General features: G+C 43.0%; 9 protein-coding genes across 9 annotated transcripts; 7 read left to right on the forward strand and 2 right to left on the reverse strand. All coding sequences in view use genetic code 12, as the record gives it.

The window, feature by feature from the left end:
* Positions 1-792: 792 nt before the first annotated feature.
* On the reverse strand, positions 793-2,679 carry CJI96_0000738 (uncharacterized protein; the record flags this gene model as incomplete). The annotated part of the gene is made up of 1 exon (XM_029034983.2): positions 793-2,679. One exon carries the CDS (start codon positions 2,677-2,679, stop codon positions 793-795), a length of 1,887 nt encoding a protein of 628 aa, XP_028890225.1.
* A 964-nt stretch (positions 2,680-3,643) lies between these two features.
* On the forward strand, positions 3,644-7,462 carry CJI96_0000739 (uncharacterized protein; the record flags this gene model as incomplete). Its single annotated transcript, XM_029034984.2, has 1 exon — positions 3,644-7,462. One exon carries the CDS (start codon positions 3,644-3,646, stop codon positions 7,460-7,462), a length of 3,819 nt encoding a protein of 1,272 aa, XP_028890226.2.
* A 185-nt stretch (positions 7,463-7,647) lies between these two features.
* On the forward strand, positions 7,648-10,260 carry PRP5 (DEAD-box RNA helicase; the record flags this gene model as incomplete). Its single annotated transcript, XM_029034986.2, has 1 exon — positions 7,648-10,260. The coding sequence occupies one exon, from the start codon at positions 7,648-7,650 to the stop codon at positions 10,258-10,260; it is 2,613 nt and encodes an 870-aa protein (XP_028890228.2).
* Positions 10,261-10,382: 122 nt separating this feature from the next.
* On the forward strand, positions 10,383-11,201 carry CJI96_0000741 (uncharacterized protein; the record flags this gene model as incomplete). Its single annotated transcript, XM_029034987.2, has 1 exon — positions 10,383-11,201. The coding sequence occupies one exon, from the start codon at positions 10,383-10,385 to the stop codon at positions 11,199-11,201; it is 819 nt and encodes a 272-aa protein (XP_028890229.1).
* Positions 11,202-11,402: 201 nt separating this feature from the next.
* Positions 11,403-13,295, forward strand: CJI96_0000742 (uncharacterized protein; the record flags this gene model as incomplete). The annotated part of the gene is made up of 1 exon (XM_029034988.2): positions 11,403-13,295. One exon carries the CDS (start codon positions 11,403-11,405, stop codon positions 13,293-13,295), a length of 1,893 nt encoding a protein of 630 aa, XP_028890230.2.
* Positions 13,296-13,470: 175 nt separating this feature from the next.
* On the forward strand, positions 13,471-13,818 carry CJI96_0000743 (translocon subunit SSS1; the record flags this gene model as incomplete). Its single annotated transcript, XM_029034989.2, has 2 exons — positions 13,471-13,567; positions 13,712-13,818. The coding sequence occupies 2 exons, from the start codon at positions 13,471-13,473 to the stop codon at positions 13,816-13,818; spliced, it is 204 nt and encodes a 67-aa protein (XP_028890231.1).
* A 329-nt stretch (positions 13,819-14,147) lies between these two features.
* CJI96_0000744 (uncharacterized protein) lies at positions 14,148-15,023 on the forward strand (the record flags this gene model as incomplete). Its single annotated transcript, XM_029034990.1, has 1 exon — positions 14,148-15,023. The coding sequence occupies one exon, from the start codon at positions 14,148-14,150 to the stop codon at positions 15,021-15,023; it is 876 nt and encodes a 291-aa protein (XP_028890232.1).
* A 135-nt stretch (positions 15,024-15,158) lies between these two features.
* Positions 15,159-15,986, forward strand: SLU7 (mRNA splicing protein; the record flags this gene model as incomplete). Its single annotated transcript, XM_029034991.1, has 1 exon — positions 15,159-15,986. The coding sequence occupies one exon, from the start codon at positions 15,159-15,161 to the stop codon at positions 15,984-15,986; it is 828 nt and encodes a 275-aa protein (XP_028890233.1).
* A 413-nt stretch (positions 15,987-16,399) lies between these two features.
* CJI96_0000746 (uncharacterized protein) lies at positions 16,400-17,545 on the reverse strand (the record flags this gene model as incomplete). Its single annotated transcript, XM_029034992.2, has 1 exon — positions 16,400-17,545. One exon carries the CDS (start codon positions 17,543-17,545, stop codon positions 16,400-16,402), a length of 1,146 nt encoding a protein of 381 aa, XP_028890234.2.
* Positions 17,546-17,668: the final 123 nt, after the last annotated feature.

Below are 17,668 nucleotides of genomic sequence, written 5' to 3' on the forward strand. Positions count from 1 at the left end.
AATGTCACTCTCGACTAAATCATTTAACCTGTACATCTAGAATGTGGATCATAATGTGGATCATAATGTGGGTCTCAAGTATCTTGTTTGTAGCTATACAACGCCGTTACATAACTGTTTTAATTTTCAAAGAAAACCCTCTTTCCCTTGCTTATTTATATGAACATCTTTCTTTTGAAACACGGCGTTGTAATGCTGAAACTTACCAACTTGTTTGAAACTGTAAGCATTGCTTGTTTGTAAAGATAGTTTACGGCCAGAGCACAAAAGCTGTAAACTATTCGCAGAAGTCTGATAGGACCTAGTTAATCAAAAGTTCATTGGCTGGATGGCTTAAGGCGTTTCAACTAAGCTAAACCTTTGTCTCTCTTCGAGGTGAGTTGCATAGCTTTCAACTTCTGCTGACTCAATGTCAAATTTTCTTTATTTTGGTTGTACCGAAGTTCTGCAGCTCTGGCAGCTGCTTCTTTTCCACTTCGTCCCAGCTCCGAGCGACCTTCTTGTTCTGACGTCAGAGCACCGCCTAGCCTTTGCCCGTGTTTCGACAGTGTCGTTGTCATCCTAGAAGTCTCGTTCGCTTTACGCTGCCTCGTGGGTGGGGCATTTCCCTTTGAGGCATGGAGCTCATCTTCAGAGTGTTTGGAAAAGCATGAACCCATGAGGAGTAGTTGATCCTAAAAATGAAAATGCGCGCGGAATAATGCAACCACCTTTATTAGGCCCCGAACCTTGAACTATCGTTATATGTCTATGTACTTGGATATCAGCTATGTAACTAGATGGATTAGTATATCAAACCTGAGAACTCTTGAAGCCCAGATTTTCGAAAATAGGTTTTGTTACTTTTTTGTAGTCAACGTTCTTCTTTAAGGAGTGAAACTCGGGCACCCGAATGTCAATGTCACAATCCGTCTGGATGTCATCGCTGAAAGACAAGGCAGCAACCTTTCCAGCAACATGTGTGCGAGGCAACCACCATCTTGAGAACCGAAGACATGCTCTGGCGTCCTGGTGGAAGTTTTTGTATGCATTCAAAATTTCCAAATAGATTGACGTACGTTTCTCTGAAAATGGACTCATTATTGTACAGTCACGCAACGCAGCCCAGTCAGCGATCGGGATATAAGTGTACCCCTCCATGTCCAAAAATTGGACGTTCTTGTCCCATTGAGCCAATATCTCCTCGTTGCTGTAATCTTCAACTTCACCCATCTTCTTCAAGCAAACTCTATAGGAAACCGGAGTGCGTTCTATTGGATACTTGTCAAAATTTTCAAGAAGTTCTTGGAGAACAAGCTTCTTCTCCCAGTTGTAATTTGTGATAATTGAGTTGAGGAGGATTTCATCGACATCTTTGATTTGATCGTAAGATTTTATGAGGCCCTTGAGTAAATCATATCCCTCTTCTGTATATTTGGGGTAGACCGAAAAGAAGATCTTGAAAAAGGAATTGTTCAAAATGGAGTACCTGGAGTGATAGGAAAACCTTTCGTTTCCTCGGTTGTAAAAATCGATGGCCTGCTTCCAAAGAGTGGCGATGTTTGTAAATGGCTCCTTTGCTTCATAGCAATTGTTGAACAAGCTCACAACATAAGGTGCTTTGAGGACAACCCTATATGGCAATTCGGAATCCACAACTTTGTCATAAAAGTGTCTTGCAATCTTGATATCCTGACAGTGACCAATAAAGTTCAAGTGCAAATCGCCTAGGTGATGAAGAATAAGCGAAGCATTTTTTGGTTTCTTCTCGTATTGCTTCATTAGCTCCTCCATGATGTCCAAGCCACGAGAGTTGTCACCTGCTCGAATGGCAATTTTTCCCATTGACGTTTCAAGCGAAAGATCAACCTTCTTGCCCTTCGTGTTGTAGTCATAAATCTTACAGATCTCTTCATAGGAGAACCTCTTTATCTTGTATGCAACAGGTAACACCGCTGTCAAGACATCTTGTGTTAAATAAGTGCTGCTTCCTTCGTTACTGTTCACACCAGCTTCCCAAAGTTCCACCAACTCCGCGAAGCTTTCTGATTGGATCATTGCCAGGAAAAGATGAGTAAGTGTACGAGGCTTTATCTTCGAGTGAATCTTGTTCCTGAGTATACCATCAGCCATGTCCAAAATAGCAGACTTCAAAATGATATCATTATTCAACGACTGATTCTTGTAATGGTCACTGTCACGGTTTTGTTTGTATGAAAGACGGTTGTTTCTATTAAATAGAATGAACTCATCGAGGAAAGCAGCGTACGAGAAAATGACGCTCTTGTTAAGATGCTCTTTCACTTCATCATCTGCAAAGAGCTTTTGCAACTCACTGAGAGCATTAGAATACCGGCCGTATTTACCAGCCTCGCCTTTCTCCGTAGCTTGAGCAAGAATCGTGCTGAACTTCTTGACTTTCGAAAGAATTTCAGGATTGATGGGAGCTTTCGTTTCTGGCTTGCTCAAAACGGACTCGATCTTCACCGAGTTGCCGAGCTTTTCTGACTTATCGGAAACGGAAATTCCTTTCGTGCTATTATTTCTGGAAATCTGAATAGCAAAGTAGTTCTGGAAGTCGAAGCTTGGTTCGAGGTTCACATTAGAAGCCAATTTCAAGCTCGAGGAGTTGCCTCTCACTTTTCGAAGTAAGACGGGTCTTAAACCCGCTTGGGTATTGGTGGCAATAAGCCTGAACATGGTCAAGTATATTAAGTTAAAGCGCCTTGCTTGATGGGGAGTGATCTCAAGCGATGAATAGGATATGCGGGATCAGTAGGTGACTTTTACTTTTTCTGGTGCGCACCACACGATGATATGGGAGAAGGTGGTGGCGGTGAGACATTTATATGAAGACAGACCACTAACAAAGTATACTCCGATGAAAGGGAAAAGAGAAATAACTACATAATCGCTATCGTTTGCACACAAGGTACGTCGAATGATAAGCAGAGGCGAAGTCTGAATCATGCAACTTGCAATGCAATTACCGTCTCATCCTCTTCCGTTCTTTTTGTTGGGCTCATCCAGCCCACTTCTCATGCGCTTAGACGTAAAAATTACACCCAAACAATAGTAGATGCATCAGATAAGACCATAATTGAGATTGTCGTTTAGACATGCTCCGCGTAGACTTCGTTTAATCCTTTCTCGGCGATAGAGATCCTCTTTGACCATTTGCATCCATAACACCACTCATCTGGTGATGAAAAAGGGAATAAACCTTAATCACAGCACGTAATATTTGGATTTAAAAAGCCGAACAATAAATTATCCTTCGTTTCGAGCAATTCAATTCTTTTTTTTTTTTCTTTTTTTTTTTTTCTCTTTTTTCAGCTCATGAATTCTGTTTCCTCGTTACTTCAGAGCCTTCAGATCCTGGTGAGGGTGCGCCCTAGCTCAAGACTCAGTGCTCTACTTGTCGCATACCAGATGGGGAGGACACTTTCACAGGCAGTGTTTCAAAAAAAAACTCTCAAATCCACATTATTCAAGCTAATCAGAATATTCTTAGCCTATTTAGTCTCCATACTTAGCCAAAAGTACCTTTTCGATTTTTAGTTACCCAGATCGCCCGAATCTGTCAATCTTTCATTCATCGCGCACATTGCTTATCTACATTCCTCTTTGCTGATCCCAAGAGTCCACTGTGCTGACCCACTGGATGTCTGAGTCAACTCCTCTTCTACCGGCTCACAATGCAAGCTCACTACATAGACCCGAAGCTGCTCCGCTAGAGGCTCCACCGAAAAGTCAAAAGAATGGCACCCAAGCCAAGCTAGGCACCTTTGAGGGAGTGTTCCTTCCCACCACCCTCAATGTGCTTTCAATCTTGATGTTCTTGAGGTTTGGCTTCATCATTGGTCAGATGGGTATCCTTGGATCGCTCCTACTTTTGGTGATGTCGTATGTAATTGACATTTTGACCGTTTTGTCTGTCAGTGCTATCTCAACCAACGGTACTGTAAGAGGAGGTGGTGCCTACTACATGATCTCACGATCATTAGGGCCTGAGTTTGGTGGCGCTATAGGAGTAATCTTTTTCATTGGACAAATATTAAACGCTTCATTGAATGTGGTTGGTTTCATCGAACCGCTTTTGGTGAACTTCGGTAAGGCTGAAGGCGATGTTTTACCCATTTTGCCTGTTTCTTATATGTGGCAGCTCTTGTACTCCACCGTTGTTCTCTTGATTTGCACTAGTATTGCCCTTGTTGGTGCCACTTTGGTATCGAGAACTGCGTTCTGGTTATTCATCCTACTTACAAGCAGTACTCTTCTGATACCTTTGTCCGCTCTCATAGTGAAACCAGGTTGTCCGTTGTCCCCTCCCAATGACAACTTATGGTACTCGGGATTATCATGGCAAACGCTTCAGGATAATTTGTGGCCCCACTTCACGAGTGGAGCTGCTGGTTCCTTACTCCCTCCTGGCGTGCCTGAAACGTTTAAAAACCTCTTTGGCATTTTTTTCCCTGCAACAGCAGGTATTTTTGCTGGTGCATCCATGTCGGGTGAACTCAAGAATCCATCTCGTTCCATTCCAAGAGGCACGTTGTGTGCCTTGGCATTGAGTTTCGTCTTGTACTTCTTGGTGATTGTTTCCCTCGGCGCATCAGTCCCTCGTGAATTGTTCTACAAAGACATCAAGATCATACAAACAGTGAGTATTAATGGCCTCATAATTATAATCGGAGAAGTCTCAACATCCATCTTTTCAGTTATAATGGGTGTTGTGGGGGCGGCTACTGTGCTTAATGCCATTGCAGCAGACAAGATCGTTCCTGGATTGTCATGTTTTTCAACTTACAGGAAACCTCCTAAGGAAAAGCGCAGAGCTCAGATGAATGCCATTCTCTTCACATGGTTGATTGCTCAAGCGTTCCTCTTTGCTGATATCAACCAAATCGCAACATTCATCACTATGGCATTCTTGATGACATTTTTGGTCACCAACCTTGCATGCTTCTTATTAAGAGTTGGCTCTGCTCCCAACTTCAGGCCTTCATTCAAGTACTTCAATTCAAAAACGGCATTTACCGGTGGGTTGGTCTCCGTCATGGCAATGTACTTAGTGGATGGCGTATCTGCCACTTCAGTCATTGTTTTTCTAATCTTCCTCATAATGGTGATTCACTACAGCACTCCTCCCCTGAATTTTGGTGATATATCGCAATTACTTATCTATCATCAAGTGAGAAAGTATTTACTTCGATTGAAGCTCAATATGAGTGTGAAATATTGGAGGCCGCAAATACTACTTTTATGTGATAACCCAAGAACGTGCTGGAACTTAATCGCATTTTGTAACCACCTAAAGAAAGGCGGATTGTATATCCTAGGGCACGTTGTTTTGATGAGTGATGACTCTACCCCGAACGGAGAGGTAAGTTCAGAATTTAATGTTGCATCATATAAGGAAATTCAAAAGCAAAAGAATGCATGGACCAAGCTTAGAGACATGGCTAAGATCAAAGCCTTTGTGCAAATTGCGATCGGCCCATCTCTTCCGTGGGGCGTCAGAAATGTCTATCTTGGATCGGGTCTTGGTGGCATGCGCCCAAATATCACGGTTCTAGGTTTCTACGACTCGAAGAAGCATGGAGTTGAGCTACCTTTGAAACAGGTAGAAAAGTCTTTTTCAACTCTCCATTTACCAACTGACGAGTGCAGGAAGGAGAGACAAGTTTCTGTGAATCAATGGGTGCAGATAGTTGAAGACTTAATGATCATGCAAGCCACTGTGGCTGTTGCTGCCAACTTTCTTGAAATGGAAGTTCCCACTCTCCAAGGCCACTCTTGGTTACGAAAGTTGTCAAAAAATGGCAAGCAAAGTACTAGCTATATTGATCTATATCCGATACAGATGTCTTCTGTCTGTTTGATGGAGGACGGAAAATCAGTGATGTCAACCAACTTTGACACATATACTTTGATCCTTCAGCTAGGTTCAATTCTCTCCACCGTTGATGAATGGGAAAAGAATGGCTACAAGCTTAGAATTATTGTTTTTGTGGAAAATGCTAGCGAAGTAGAAGATGAATCAAAGCGACTTAAGGATCTCTTAGCTTCATTACGTATAGATGCTAAGACTATCGTGAAGTGCTTTGAAGACGGATCTTTGACTACCTATAACATTCTTGTCAAGGGTTATAGAGTGAATCAATCTAACCAAACTGAGTTCAATCACATTTCTGACGTGTTACATAGTGACCAGTGGTGGACTAATCTATGTGATGCGAGGGAGTCTCTTCGCCAAATCGAGAGACAGAAGCTTCAAAGAAAGATGAATGGCAGGAAATTGAAGTCTATCAATATTGGCGAGGAAAAGAAATATGACCCTGTTCTGTTTGATTTTTCAAAGAGCGGTAACTCACCTATAACCGGACCCAGTCTCAAGAACAACAGAAGGTACACTTTGTCGAATTTACATGACCAGGGGTTATCTCTTTCACTCAACATGATATCTCAAGGCGGTAACTTCTTTGACTACGATCCAGAAGACAGTAGCGACAGCGAAACAGAGGGGAGCGGTCATAGCTCACTGACTCAGAGTACTAGCAGGCAACGTACCCCAGACGTTCAATCGACCGAGCCAAACTTAGAAGAGCAATCCCCTAATTTGTTGGCGAACACAAATCCCGAAACCCCATCTACTTCATTACATGTTGCACCTGTCTCCTCTGCAACGCAACAAAGATTGCCCCCCCAAAGAGATACTATCAATCTCAACAAAGCTTCACTCTTGACAAAGTACAAATCTTCACTTGGGGCACAATCGACTGATCAGCTTTCGGTTAAATCAGCAATGTCGAATCTTCGTCCAAACTTTCTGTCCGTCAAAATACCACAGTCGAAAGTCAGGGACGAAGAGGATGAAGAAGAAGTTCAGCGTGCGACTCAAAATGAGGAGGACCAAGATGATGCAAATATACCGCTGATTCAGTTCATTGAAGATGAGCAAATACCCGAAGGTCCTTCTAAAGCAGGTAGCATAAATCTCGGAACCGAGATTTCTCGAAATGAAAGCTTCTTGAACTTCACCGCTACTCACAAGCGGCCGCCTATGATGAGGGCAGCCTCGATCATCGCCAATGATGATATCAAGAATCATATAAGGGCGGATGATAATGCCTCTGATGAAGATGACCCGGCTAGTTTTGCTGAAAGAGATAAAAGATCTGGCACAGAATCCCCTAAAAAGTTAACTCTGAGGCAGCTTCTGGAAGAATTGAAAAACCTCACGTTTAATGATCTACCAGCCAAGGGACAACATATCATTCTTAACGAGTTGATGAATCAGGTGTCTGGCGGCGGGAAGGCGGCAGTGATCTTCTCTACACTTCCTGCTCCTGCAATTGGCACACATTTGGATGATGAAGCATCACTTGACTACACCAACAGTCTTGCCATATGGTTGCATAATCTCCCTCCCACGCTTCTTATCAATTCACAGACAGTAACGGTGACAACGAATTTATGAGGAATAGAAAAGAAGGCACAACAGTAATGACTTATCTTGCGGATTGTATACAACAAATGCATCAATGTATCTAACCTAATGTACGCATCGCGCATACCAATAATCGTCAACTAGTCACAATTAAATAGTTTATAAAAGGTTCGAACATTTTGATACATTGATATTTGATTTGACTCAACTAACTCATGTCGCAAACACTTTCCAAAGAGGAAAGGCTAAAACTTCGCCAGGAACAATTGGCAAAATGGAAACAAAGAAAATCCCAATCGCCCGTGCTAGATCCCGAGAGAAGTACAGATGAAGAAGACCGACCGAATGCATCACTTCCAAATCCAGAGGAACAGCGACGAATTGAACGTCTCAAAAAGCTCGAGGAGTGGAGAAAGAAGAAGCTTCTGAGTCAAGAGTCCAAGCCGACGGGAGCTCAAAATCGCCAGAAGAAACTTGAAGAGTGGAAGCGAAAGCGTGAAAACGACAATCCGAATGACTCATCAAAAGTCACTGTAAGTACACCTCTTAAGCCTATTTCTACACTAACTCGAAAACCCGTCCTTTTGAAAAGACAGAGGCTTTTTGAGGATGATGAGGACGAGAACGGTGGTCTTCGATTCAAATTGAGGAGATCAGCGCCCCAAAGCATGCAAAATGCGATGGAAAATACTCTTGATGGGAAAGACGCGCTTGATCTATTCCTCGAAGAGCTCAAGGATGACTACGTAGATCCTAATCAGGAGTTTAAACAGGTTCTGGAAGAAAGTCTGGATGACGAAGATGAAGGCGAAGATAAGTTACTATCTTTACAGTTGAAAACAATGCGAAAGGGCAAGGAATTGGCTGCCGTTGACCACAAAAGTATAGCGTACTTGCCATTCAAGAAGAACTTTTACGTTGAAAGTCGAGAGGTAACAGATCTTTCTCAAAAAGAGGTACACGATCTTAGGACAACATTGGGAGGCATCAAAGTCTCCGGGACAAACTGTCCCCGTCCAATTTGGAAATGGGAACAGCTAGGCATGTCCTCGGTTGTCACATCCGTTATTGAGGACAAGTTGCAATTCAAGAAACTAACAAGTGTTCAAAGTCAAGCGTTACCCGTAATTCTTTCTGGACGCGATATGCTTGCTATTGCCAAGACTGGTTCGGGCAAAACCCTCGCATTTGTTTTGCCTTTACTCAGACATGTTCAAGATCAACCTCCTTTGAAAGAGGGCGATGGTCCAATAGCACTTCTCATGGCGCCCACAAGGGAACTTGCCTTGCAAATATTTAAACAGCTCACTATATTTACAAAAAAGCTTGGTTTGTCGGCATGTTGTTGCTATGGAGGCTCCTCTATTGAACCGCAAATCGCAGAGTTGAGAAGAGGAGCTCAAATTGTCGTCTGTACGCCTGGTCGCCTTATTGACTTGCTTTCTACGAACAATGGTAAAGTTTGCAATCTTCGAAGAGTTACTTATGTTGTTCTTGATGAAGCTGACAGAATGTTTGACTTTGGGTTTGAGCCACAAATAAAGAAGATATTCTCTCAGGTTCGACCAGATAAACAATGCGTTTTATTTTCGGCAACTTTTGCAAGAAAGATGGAAGGTTTGGCAAAGGATACGCTTCAGGACCCTGTTGAAGTAGTCGTTGGCGGTATTAGTATTGTTGCTCCTGAGATTAGACAACATGTTGAGTTGTTTGAGATTGACCACACTGCTTCAGCGACCGAACTTTACGACCAAAAGTTCTCTAGACTTCAAGAACTTCTTGAGCAGTTCTCTGGTGTGAAGAAGCTAGTTTTTGTCGAAAAGCAAGATTCAGCAGATGATTTGCACGTTAAGCTTTTGAGTCAAGGATTACAAAGCGTCACGATTCACGGTGGTAAGGATCAGATCGACAGAAAATACGCGATAAAGGAGTTTTCAGAAAAGAATAGCGGAGTCGATACTTTGATTGCAACTTCCGTCGCCGCAAGAGGCTTGGATGTGAAAGGTCTCGATCTAGTAATCAACTTTGACCCTCCAAACCACATGGAAGATTACGTTCATCGGGTCGGTAGAACAGGAAGAGCCGGACAGGAAGGTGATGCCTATACCTTCGTGGCCTCATCGCAGGAGAGACCTGTGACTGATTTGGTGAAATCGTTGAGGTTGAGCAAGTATCCTGAGGACAAAATTGATTCCAGACTAATCAAGATATCTGAAGAATTCCTCCTGAAGGTGAAGGATGGTAAAGAGCGGTTCAATTTTGGTTTCGGCGGTAAGGGACTCAGCAAGCTTGATGAGATGAGAGATACCCAGAAGAAGATGGAAAGGAGTATGTATGCTGCTGATACTCCTGAACAAGAGAAGCCCGCCAAAGCACATAGTCCTGCTACGAGCAATCCGGTGCCAGAAAATGCGAAGACTGTTAATGGCGTCGAATTGCCAGACTTCAACGTTATTGAAGGAAAAGCTGCAGAGTCTACGGGACCAGATAAGTGTAAATTTCACTCTAGAATCACAGTTAATGATCTTCCTCAACAAGCCCGTTGGGCCGTTGTTAGTGGCGATAGTCTTGCTGAAATAACTGAAGCTACTTCGACATCGATCACTAGCAAGGGCCAATTCTACCCTTCAGGGAGCAAAATACCTACAATTATCAAGCAGGGCAAAAAAGAAGTGCCAGCACCACCAAAGTTATACTTGCTTGTTGAGGGCTTAACGGAATCAGGAGTAAGAGATGCGAACAAGCGCATCCGTCAAAAAATCATAGAAGGCATGGAAATCTCTGCAAAGGACGACGGTGTTGCTCCAACGGGCCGATATGTGGTTTAGCGTACTGCGTATGGTAGCATGTGCGGAAAGTATCCCTCGGGCCAATCTTGCGGGGTTAGCCTTTCACTTTAAATAAAGTACGACTAATAGATCGCGAGCTCAATATAGCTTCGTTCTTTATCATGGCGTTCGACAGCAGTATCTTTGAAGAATACACCAAGTGGGTCGTCACTGAAATCGAGCCCGGTTTCATACACGTCCAGTATAACAACCCCAAGACCCTTAATGCGTTCATGGAGGAAGACTGGAGGGCATACCATCATATCCTCGAGTGGTTAGATTCTGATCCGGGCACCAACATCATTTTGATTTCTTCAAAGGTAGAAAAGGCATTCTCCAGTGGCTTGAATTTGAAGGCTGCTTTGGGCTTAATGGAAGGCAAGGACGATTGGACATTTGAGAACAAGAAGAAGTTTATGTACAAACACATCAAGGACTTCCAAGATGCTATCGCCATGCCAGCTAGAATGAGAACACCTACCATTGCACTTTTGAACGGTGTTTCTTATGGTTTGGCATTGGACATTGCCTCTGCCTGTACCATAAGGCTAGCGGTGGAGGGCGTGAAAATGTCCATCAGAGAGATCAAGATTGGAATTGTTGCCGATATGGGCTCCTTGCAGAGAATGACAAACTTAGTCAACAACAAATCCAAGATGAACCAATTAGCTTTGACTGGTGACGTTTTCGGTGCGAAAGAGGCCTACGAGTTGGGCTTTGTCTCTGAAGTCGTTCCTGACTTAAAAAGCGGTGTTGAGCGCTGCATTGCTTTGGGCAAACTGATAAATGGCAATCCCCAGTGGGCTATTAAGGGAACGAAGGATTGCATCCAGTATATGGTCAATGGTGGGTCTCACGAAGAAGGCTTGGCTCAAATAGCCGAGTACAACGCTGTACACCTTGTAGGCGGCATCTCTGCCGGTATGCCTTCGAAGCTCTAGATTGCGGTCTTAAATATTGAAAAGAGGATAACGCTCTGGCTAAATTGTGTGGTAAAAGGTATTGCACCGCCTGCCGTCAGTCACGTGCATGTAAAATTGTAGTTGTAGCTCTGTATCTAAAACTACTGCGACGAGACAAAAAGGTTGCAGCATACAAGTTTCTCGGTTACCACTGACATCTACCTCGAGTATTGATACTACATGCTATCTGGAGCGTTCGCAGGCGTTCGGAACATCGAGCGTTTAAAGAAACTTGCCACTCGCTCATTGTCTGCTCAAGCAGCAACAGCGCCTGCTGAGAGCTCTTCTGAGTTTTATTCCCAGGAGTACACCGAGGAACTTCCTCGTCAAAGTAACACTACTACCATTGCTCATGCACTTGAAAGCAGACCTGCCAATTCCTTCATAGGTCTGCTTTCGTCTATCCATTTTGCTTCAACATACAATCCTAGAAGAACTACGAGAGACGAGCTCAAACATGAAATAAATCGACTTTTGAGAACTGGTCAACACAGAGCCGTTCTAAAGACGTTTGATGCGTGGACATCCTCCGATAGTGTGGAAGAGTTTCAAAATCTTCTAAGTCATGACGAGTTTAGCTACATCATGGGAGAACTCGTTTATTATCAGAAGGGTCTTCAGAATCGACGCGGCGTAGGCGCCTTACTGTCGCAAGACAGTATCAAATCTGACTCTGATTCGGCTGAGTCGTGGGAATATCAGCAAACAATCAGAAAAATATATTCCAATCTTTTATTTCGTGGTGAAGGATACATATACTCTCGTTCAAAGAGGAACTCTTTGGGTGTTACACATTATGACTTAAATGTGAAGGATTACGAAAACTTGATACAACTTGAAGTTAACAATGCCAAATTGGATCTAGCATCGAAGTGGTTTCAGCGGTTTGAACAGCAGTACCCTGATAATTCGCATTATCTGAGGATGACATACAAGTTGTGGCTCCTAAGGTTCGTCGTATATGCTATCGCTCTGCCTAGCAACTGGACTGTGATACCTACGGCAGTGAATACTGTCAAGAAAGATCCAGTGAGAGCTGCATTCAAATCCAGAAAACACTGGCTTGTCTTGTTCAACGAATTTGCTCAAAAACAATACTTGATTCTGGGAAATACTCACTTTACCTTCGATAAAGACGCAATTACCACTGTCATCTACTCGATTGCAAATTCGAGAGAGCCTCATCAAATTTACTCAATGGTGAAGGAATTGTGGGGAATAGATGAAAAGGGTCGCATGGTGAGCGGTTTTAAGAAGCATTTACCCGATGATCCTCGCTATCCTGACATTGATATACTAAGAGCCTTAGTGATCTCTCTAGTGTACAACTACCAAGCTGTGAGTAGCATGATTTTTGTGAAGGCCTTCCAGGAACACTATGGTGTGGATGTGATCGAGGGTTCAAAACATTTCTGGAATCTGCTTTTCAAATGGGCGGAACTCACTTCCCGCTTTTGCGAGGACAAGGCTCTTCAATACTTCTTGAGGAAGACAAAGACAAAACTCGTCACACCTGGTCAAAGGGGGAACTTTACCATCCTAGAAGCACAAAAATCACCCGATTTTGATTATGAAGGTTTCTTGACGTTTATTAATGACTTGCAAACACAGCGCAGGAGACTCATGGACGAATTATGGAAATGCTATAAGATGTGCAATGCTGGCTTTTCTCCAAGAGTGTTTGTTTCTTACTTTGCTGTTTTGAAAGAAAGCACGGACGATGAGAAGATATATGAGTACCTAACAGAGGTAGCTCTGCAGTTGCATTTACATCTGCTCTCAAAAGATTCATATAACCAAAGCGTGTCAGAAGGAACTATGGTGGTAATTCGCGACATCTATGAACAGGCTTTGCGGAGTCTCATTGACATGAAGGGCCTCGCTGGAGATCTCGATGTGATCTCAGTGATCATTAGAAAATGGACCCTAGACGGAGACATGAAAAATTCCTTGCAAAAGTTTGTTGAATCTAGAGAGGCGGCTTACGAACGTCTGATGAGAATGAGAAATGAGAAACAGGAAGCAGAAATCCAAGAGGATGCTGACGAGGGACTTCTAGGCATCATGGTGTAAAAAAAAGCAAAAAAAAATAGAGGTAAATGGCATGGTTAGCGGATCTGCGCGCAGCTTATCGCCTTGGGTTACGAAATTACAAGTGTAGAAAGTAGTGTGTGACACAACTCGCGTACGTAAAGAACACTGAACGACTTTTCCACTCATTTCCCACTACCTGAAAACACAAATTACAATGGCTGAGGGTATCGAAAAGCTTGCCGAAGTTCCGGTTGAGTTCTTTAAAGACGGTTCTGCATTTGTCAGAAAGTGTCAGAAGCCAACTCAAAAGGGTATGTGAGATTTCGAGTTTCTCGTGACGCTCATATCAACGACCAGATTATAAGTCAAGACTTGGGAGAAAGATAAACATGGACAAAAAGGGATATGTTCTATCACGAGTTCGTTCGTCAATTCGAATTACCACTAACAATTAGAGTACCTCAAGATCGTTAGAGCTGTTGGCGTTGGTTTTGTGATGATGGGCGTCGTCGGGTACGCTGTCAAGTTGTTGCACATTCCTATCAGATATTTGATCGTCTAAAAGCGGCTGTAGATGTCACCCCCATTCGTCAGTTCAATATCCGAGAAGATCAGCCTCTTCATCAATTTTTAATATGTTTTAATAAAGCAAGACGCAAGACGCAAGACGCAAGACGCAAGGAGCCTGAAATGATAAGATTATTGGTGTGCCCGTTTGGAGCTTTCTTACTTTATGTAGAAATGAAACGTCTGGAAGACAGCTTTCATTGTCAAGTGATTTGTCCATGTTTTCCGTGAAATCAGCTGCACGTGACTCCACTTCATTTATGGGGCTTCACGCTCGATGCGATGGAGATGAGAGAATCTCCAACTCACCTTCCTTAGTTTCCAATGCTGAGCACCACGAAAACCCTTGTAAGAAAACTAGCTCATAACGATGCTTCTGTGAGGGAAGAAGCTTATAATGCTCTTAAGAGCTTTCTTAAGAGCAAACTGTCGAAGAAACTTGATCTCTTGGAACTTGAAAAACTCTGGAAGGGCCTTTATTTTTCAATGTGGTACTGTGACAAGCCTATTCCTCAGCAGAGTTTGGCTGGAAACCTTGGCAAACTATTTAGTGAAGTCATACTGGAGAGTTGCTTGAAGGATTTTCATGAGGCCTTCTGGTTAGTCATTTTGAAGGAGTGGCCTACTATAGACAAGTGGAGAATCGATAAGTACTTAATGTTGATCAGAAGAGTTATCAGGCATCAGATTTTCCGCTTGAATGCCTCACAATGGCCTCAAGAGCAGCTCGATGACTTCTTGAATGTATTGCAGAGTCTCCCGCTTAGTGATGATCCTAAAGTGCCAAAAGCCCTTTCGTATCACATTTGTGACCTTTTTCTCGATGAAATTGAGTACGTCATCTTCAAGGACTTTAGAGATTACAGCGAAGAGAGCGATGAGGATGAAGAGGATGAGGAAAGCGACGATGACGACGACGATGAAGACGACGAAAAGGACAAAAGCGAGAAGCCTTCTCTACAAAAAAACACCGAGAAGACAGAAGAGGAAATCAGGACTAAGAAGCAAGAGATTTTGTCTTCCACTCCAATAAGCAAGCTTTTGGAGCCCTTCAGGCACACATCATTGAATGCGAAATTCAAACCCTTGAGAGAGAAGTGCAAAGAGGTGCTTTATGATGACAGGTTGAAAGAGTGGGGTCTAATTAAATCTGATGACAAGGACGATGACTCGGATGATGAGGAGTGGAAAGGATTTTAGATATTAATAGCATATAAACATTGTATCATAGACATGCAAGGTACTACTGTTAGCGTTCAGACGCACTTCAGCGTATAGGTGCGAAAGATGGAAAGGCTGGAGTACCCATCGTGGCTACAACCGTCTTTATCTTCGATGCCTCCCAAAGATAATCTGTACATACCGAAATTTATTCTGGAGGTCCCATGGTATTACAGCGTCTTGGATGGCTTTAACAATGACGCTTTTGGGCACCAGCGAAAAGTCCCCGCAGAGCAATTCGGTCATAGCGACGATGATCTAAAAGACAAAGGAACTGAGGATATCACTAAAATCAAACCAATTGCGAGGGGTGATTCTGACTATTTTGTTGCTAAAAGAGACCGCTGGCACGGCTTTAAGCCTGAGGAATGGGATGAGGTGTTTGCTAAATGGGATCATATAAAGAAGTTCAAGCAGACCACTCAATCCGTTGCTGAGGACAGTGATGACACTGACTATGAACTAGAACTACAGGAGCTTGGAATTGCCCGAAAAGAGTTTCAAAAAGGGTTTGTGGAGGATCCCATTGAAAGATCCATAAGGGAGAGAAACTATACGCCAGCATACATCTTAGCAATCAATGCTAATGAGGGGGGGAAAATACGACTTGGTAAGGATTCGACTAGTAACCTCGTCAACGATGACACTGAGTTTGTGAAATCGTCTAGTAAAGATGAAAGAGAACTTGGTCAAATGCAGAAGTTTGCTTGGGAACAACACAAGCAGTACGAAGAACAGAAGCTGAGAGAACTATATCAAAAGCAACTCGCCAATTTGAGCAACCCGTCAGCTGAGGCCGTTGACAGCACGGTGCCTGTTGACCTAGATCTAAGCGTCGAAGCAAGCCCGACTTTAATGATGATGAAGACAAAGAAGGAGAACGAGAAGAAAAGTGAAGCGAGTGAAAAGCGGAAACAAAGTCTACTAAACCGATATGGTTGAGGTTGCCAAGGGAAAAATAAAATTTTGATGGTCATACTAGCTGTTCGTTCATCCCTGTTTTTTCGTCTTCATTCAGCTAATAAGTGGAAAAGCTCGTTTTCAGCAAGTCATAGCCAATCTGATGCAACTGTTGATCGGCCTGTCCTCTAATGCCCATACTACGACATTTTTTGAGTTTTGATCACCGCTAACTTTAGATGCGATCATCAATTCAATTTCATTAGTATCTTCTTATGCAAGCTGTGGCTCTTCAACTTAGTGATTCGAAGTCTCAACAAATCTCAATCGATTCATATTACCCACCTCTAATATCAAAATAGTTCTGCAGATGAAAATTGGTACAAAAGTTAAAGAGCTTTGAGAATTCCGGAGACAATACGAAGATTCTAATTATGAGAAAAGACTTATATACCTCAGGTTTCCTTATTTTCCTTGATGAGACGTAGGACCTCGAGGCCTTGAAGAAGTTCCTTCTCGGCAGTTTCAATATCTTCATAATTGAGTGCAGATATAGCGAACTTTGCATGTTTCTGAACCTTTGTAATGTTCTCGCCGGTATTTAATATGGTTTGAAGATTTTCCTTCGTGATGGGCTCGTGTTGTCTAGTCAAATTTGCCGAAGCAGACCGAGAGTTTGTAGGCTTCGTAGGTGTCTCTTCGTGTTCATGGGGCCGTTGGTTTGGGGTAAATACCTTGATGGACGAGTCTTTGTTAATCTGTGATAAATCATCGTCAGGTAAGAACTTTGGAGCTCCCGGCAACTTGACCTCGTCGTCATCATCTGCATCTTGTCCTGGCTCGTACTTTGGCGCTCCAGGAAGATGAAGAGGGTTTTCATCGTGAGGCGTGTAAGCTTGAGGAGAGCTGCAATTCTCGATATCAAGTGCTGGATCTTCGTTAATAAGGGAGGTTACAACCTCATTAGCATTTTCGTTTGGCTTGGTAGACTCGTCCACTTTCTCCTCTAGTTTTGCAAGCTCTTCATCCTCTCCCTTTAAGGGAATCTCATTCTTGATAAGTCTGCTCAATTGGTACTTGAGCACTTTAGTCTTGTCTTTAATGAAAGCGACAAACTCGCCCTTGCTTTCACACTTGCCACCAGTTGTTTCGCTGAAGTCAAGCGACTCATCTCCCTCGCCAGTGAAAACCTTAAGCGATGTCATGAAATTGATTGCTGCCCTGAGTTTACCAGCAAGCTGGATCTTATTGGAGCTATCATAGTTCGAGATGTCCTCGAGTGAACTTAGAAACAACTTAAACACGAAAGCAAATACGACATTCAATGAAAGCTGTCTATTGGTTAGGATCTTGTGGAGATCTTCATCATCGAGTGAATTTTTGATCAGCTCAGTATCTTCAAGCAAGGCAATTGTGAAGGCCTCTATCTCTTTATCAGTGGTGTGGAGTCTGTTGGAGAGGATATACTCAAGAACGTATACCTTACAGTAGTAGCTTACAACGGGATGCACTGACTGTAGCTCCAAGGCTCTTGCAATAAATGGAGTAATGTTATTATCCTTCTTGATCGGGGCTGGAATTGAATCGAGATTTATTGACATTTATGTGGAAGAATGTCTGGTGGGAATTGATCATTGTACACTCATGCAGTAAGGAGCGGCAGTCCCCACGGAGCCACTAGTTGATGTTAGGGTTTGCCATCACAGCAAAGATATTACAGATGT

This window comes from Candidozyma auris, chromosome 1 (genome assembly GCF_003013715.1).
Source record: "Candidozyma auris chromosome 1, complete sequence".
In the NCBI taxonomy this organism is placed as follows: Eukaryota; Fungi; Ascomycota; class Pichiomycetes; order Serinales; family Metschnikowiaceae; genus Candidozyma; species Candidozyma auris.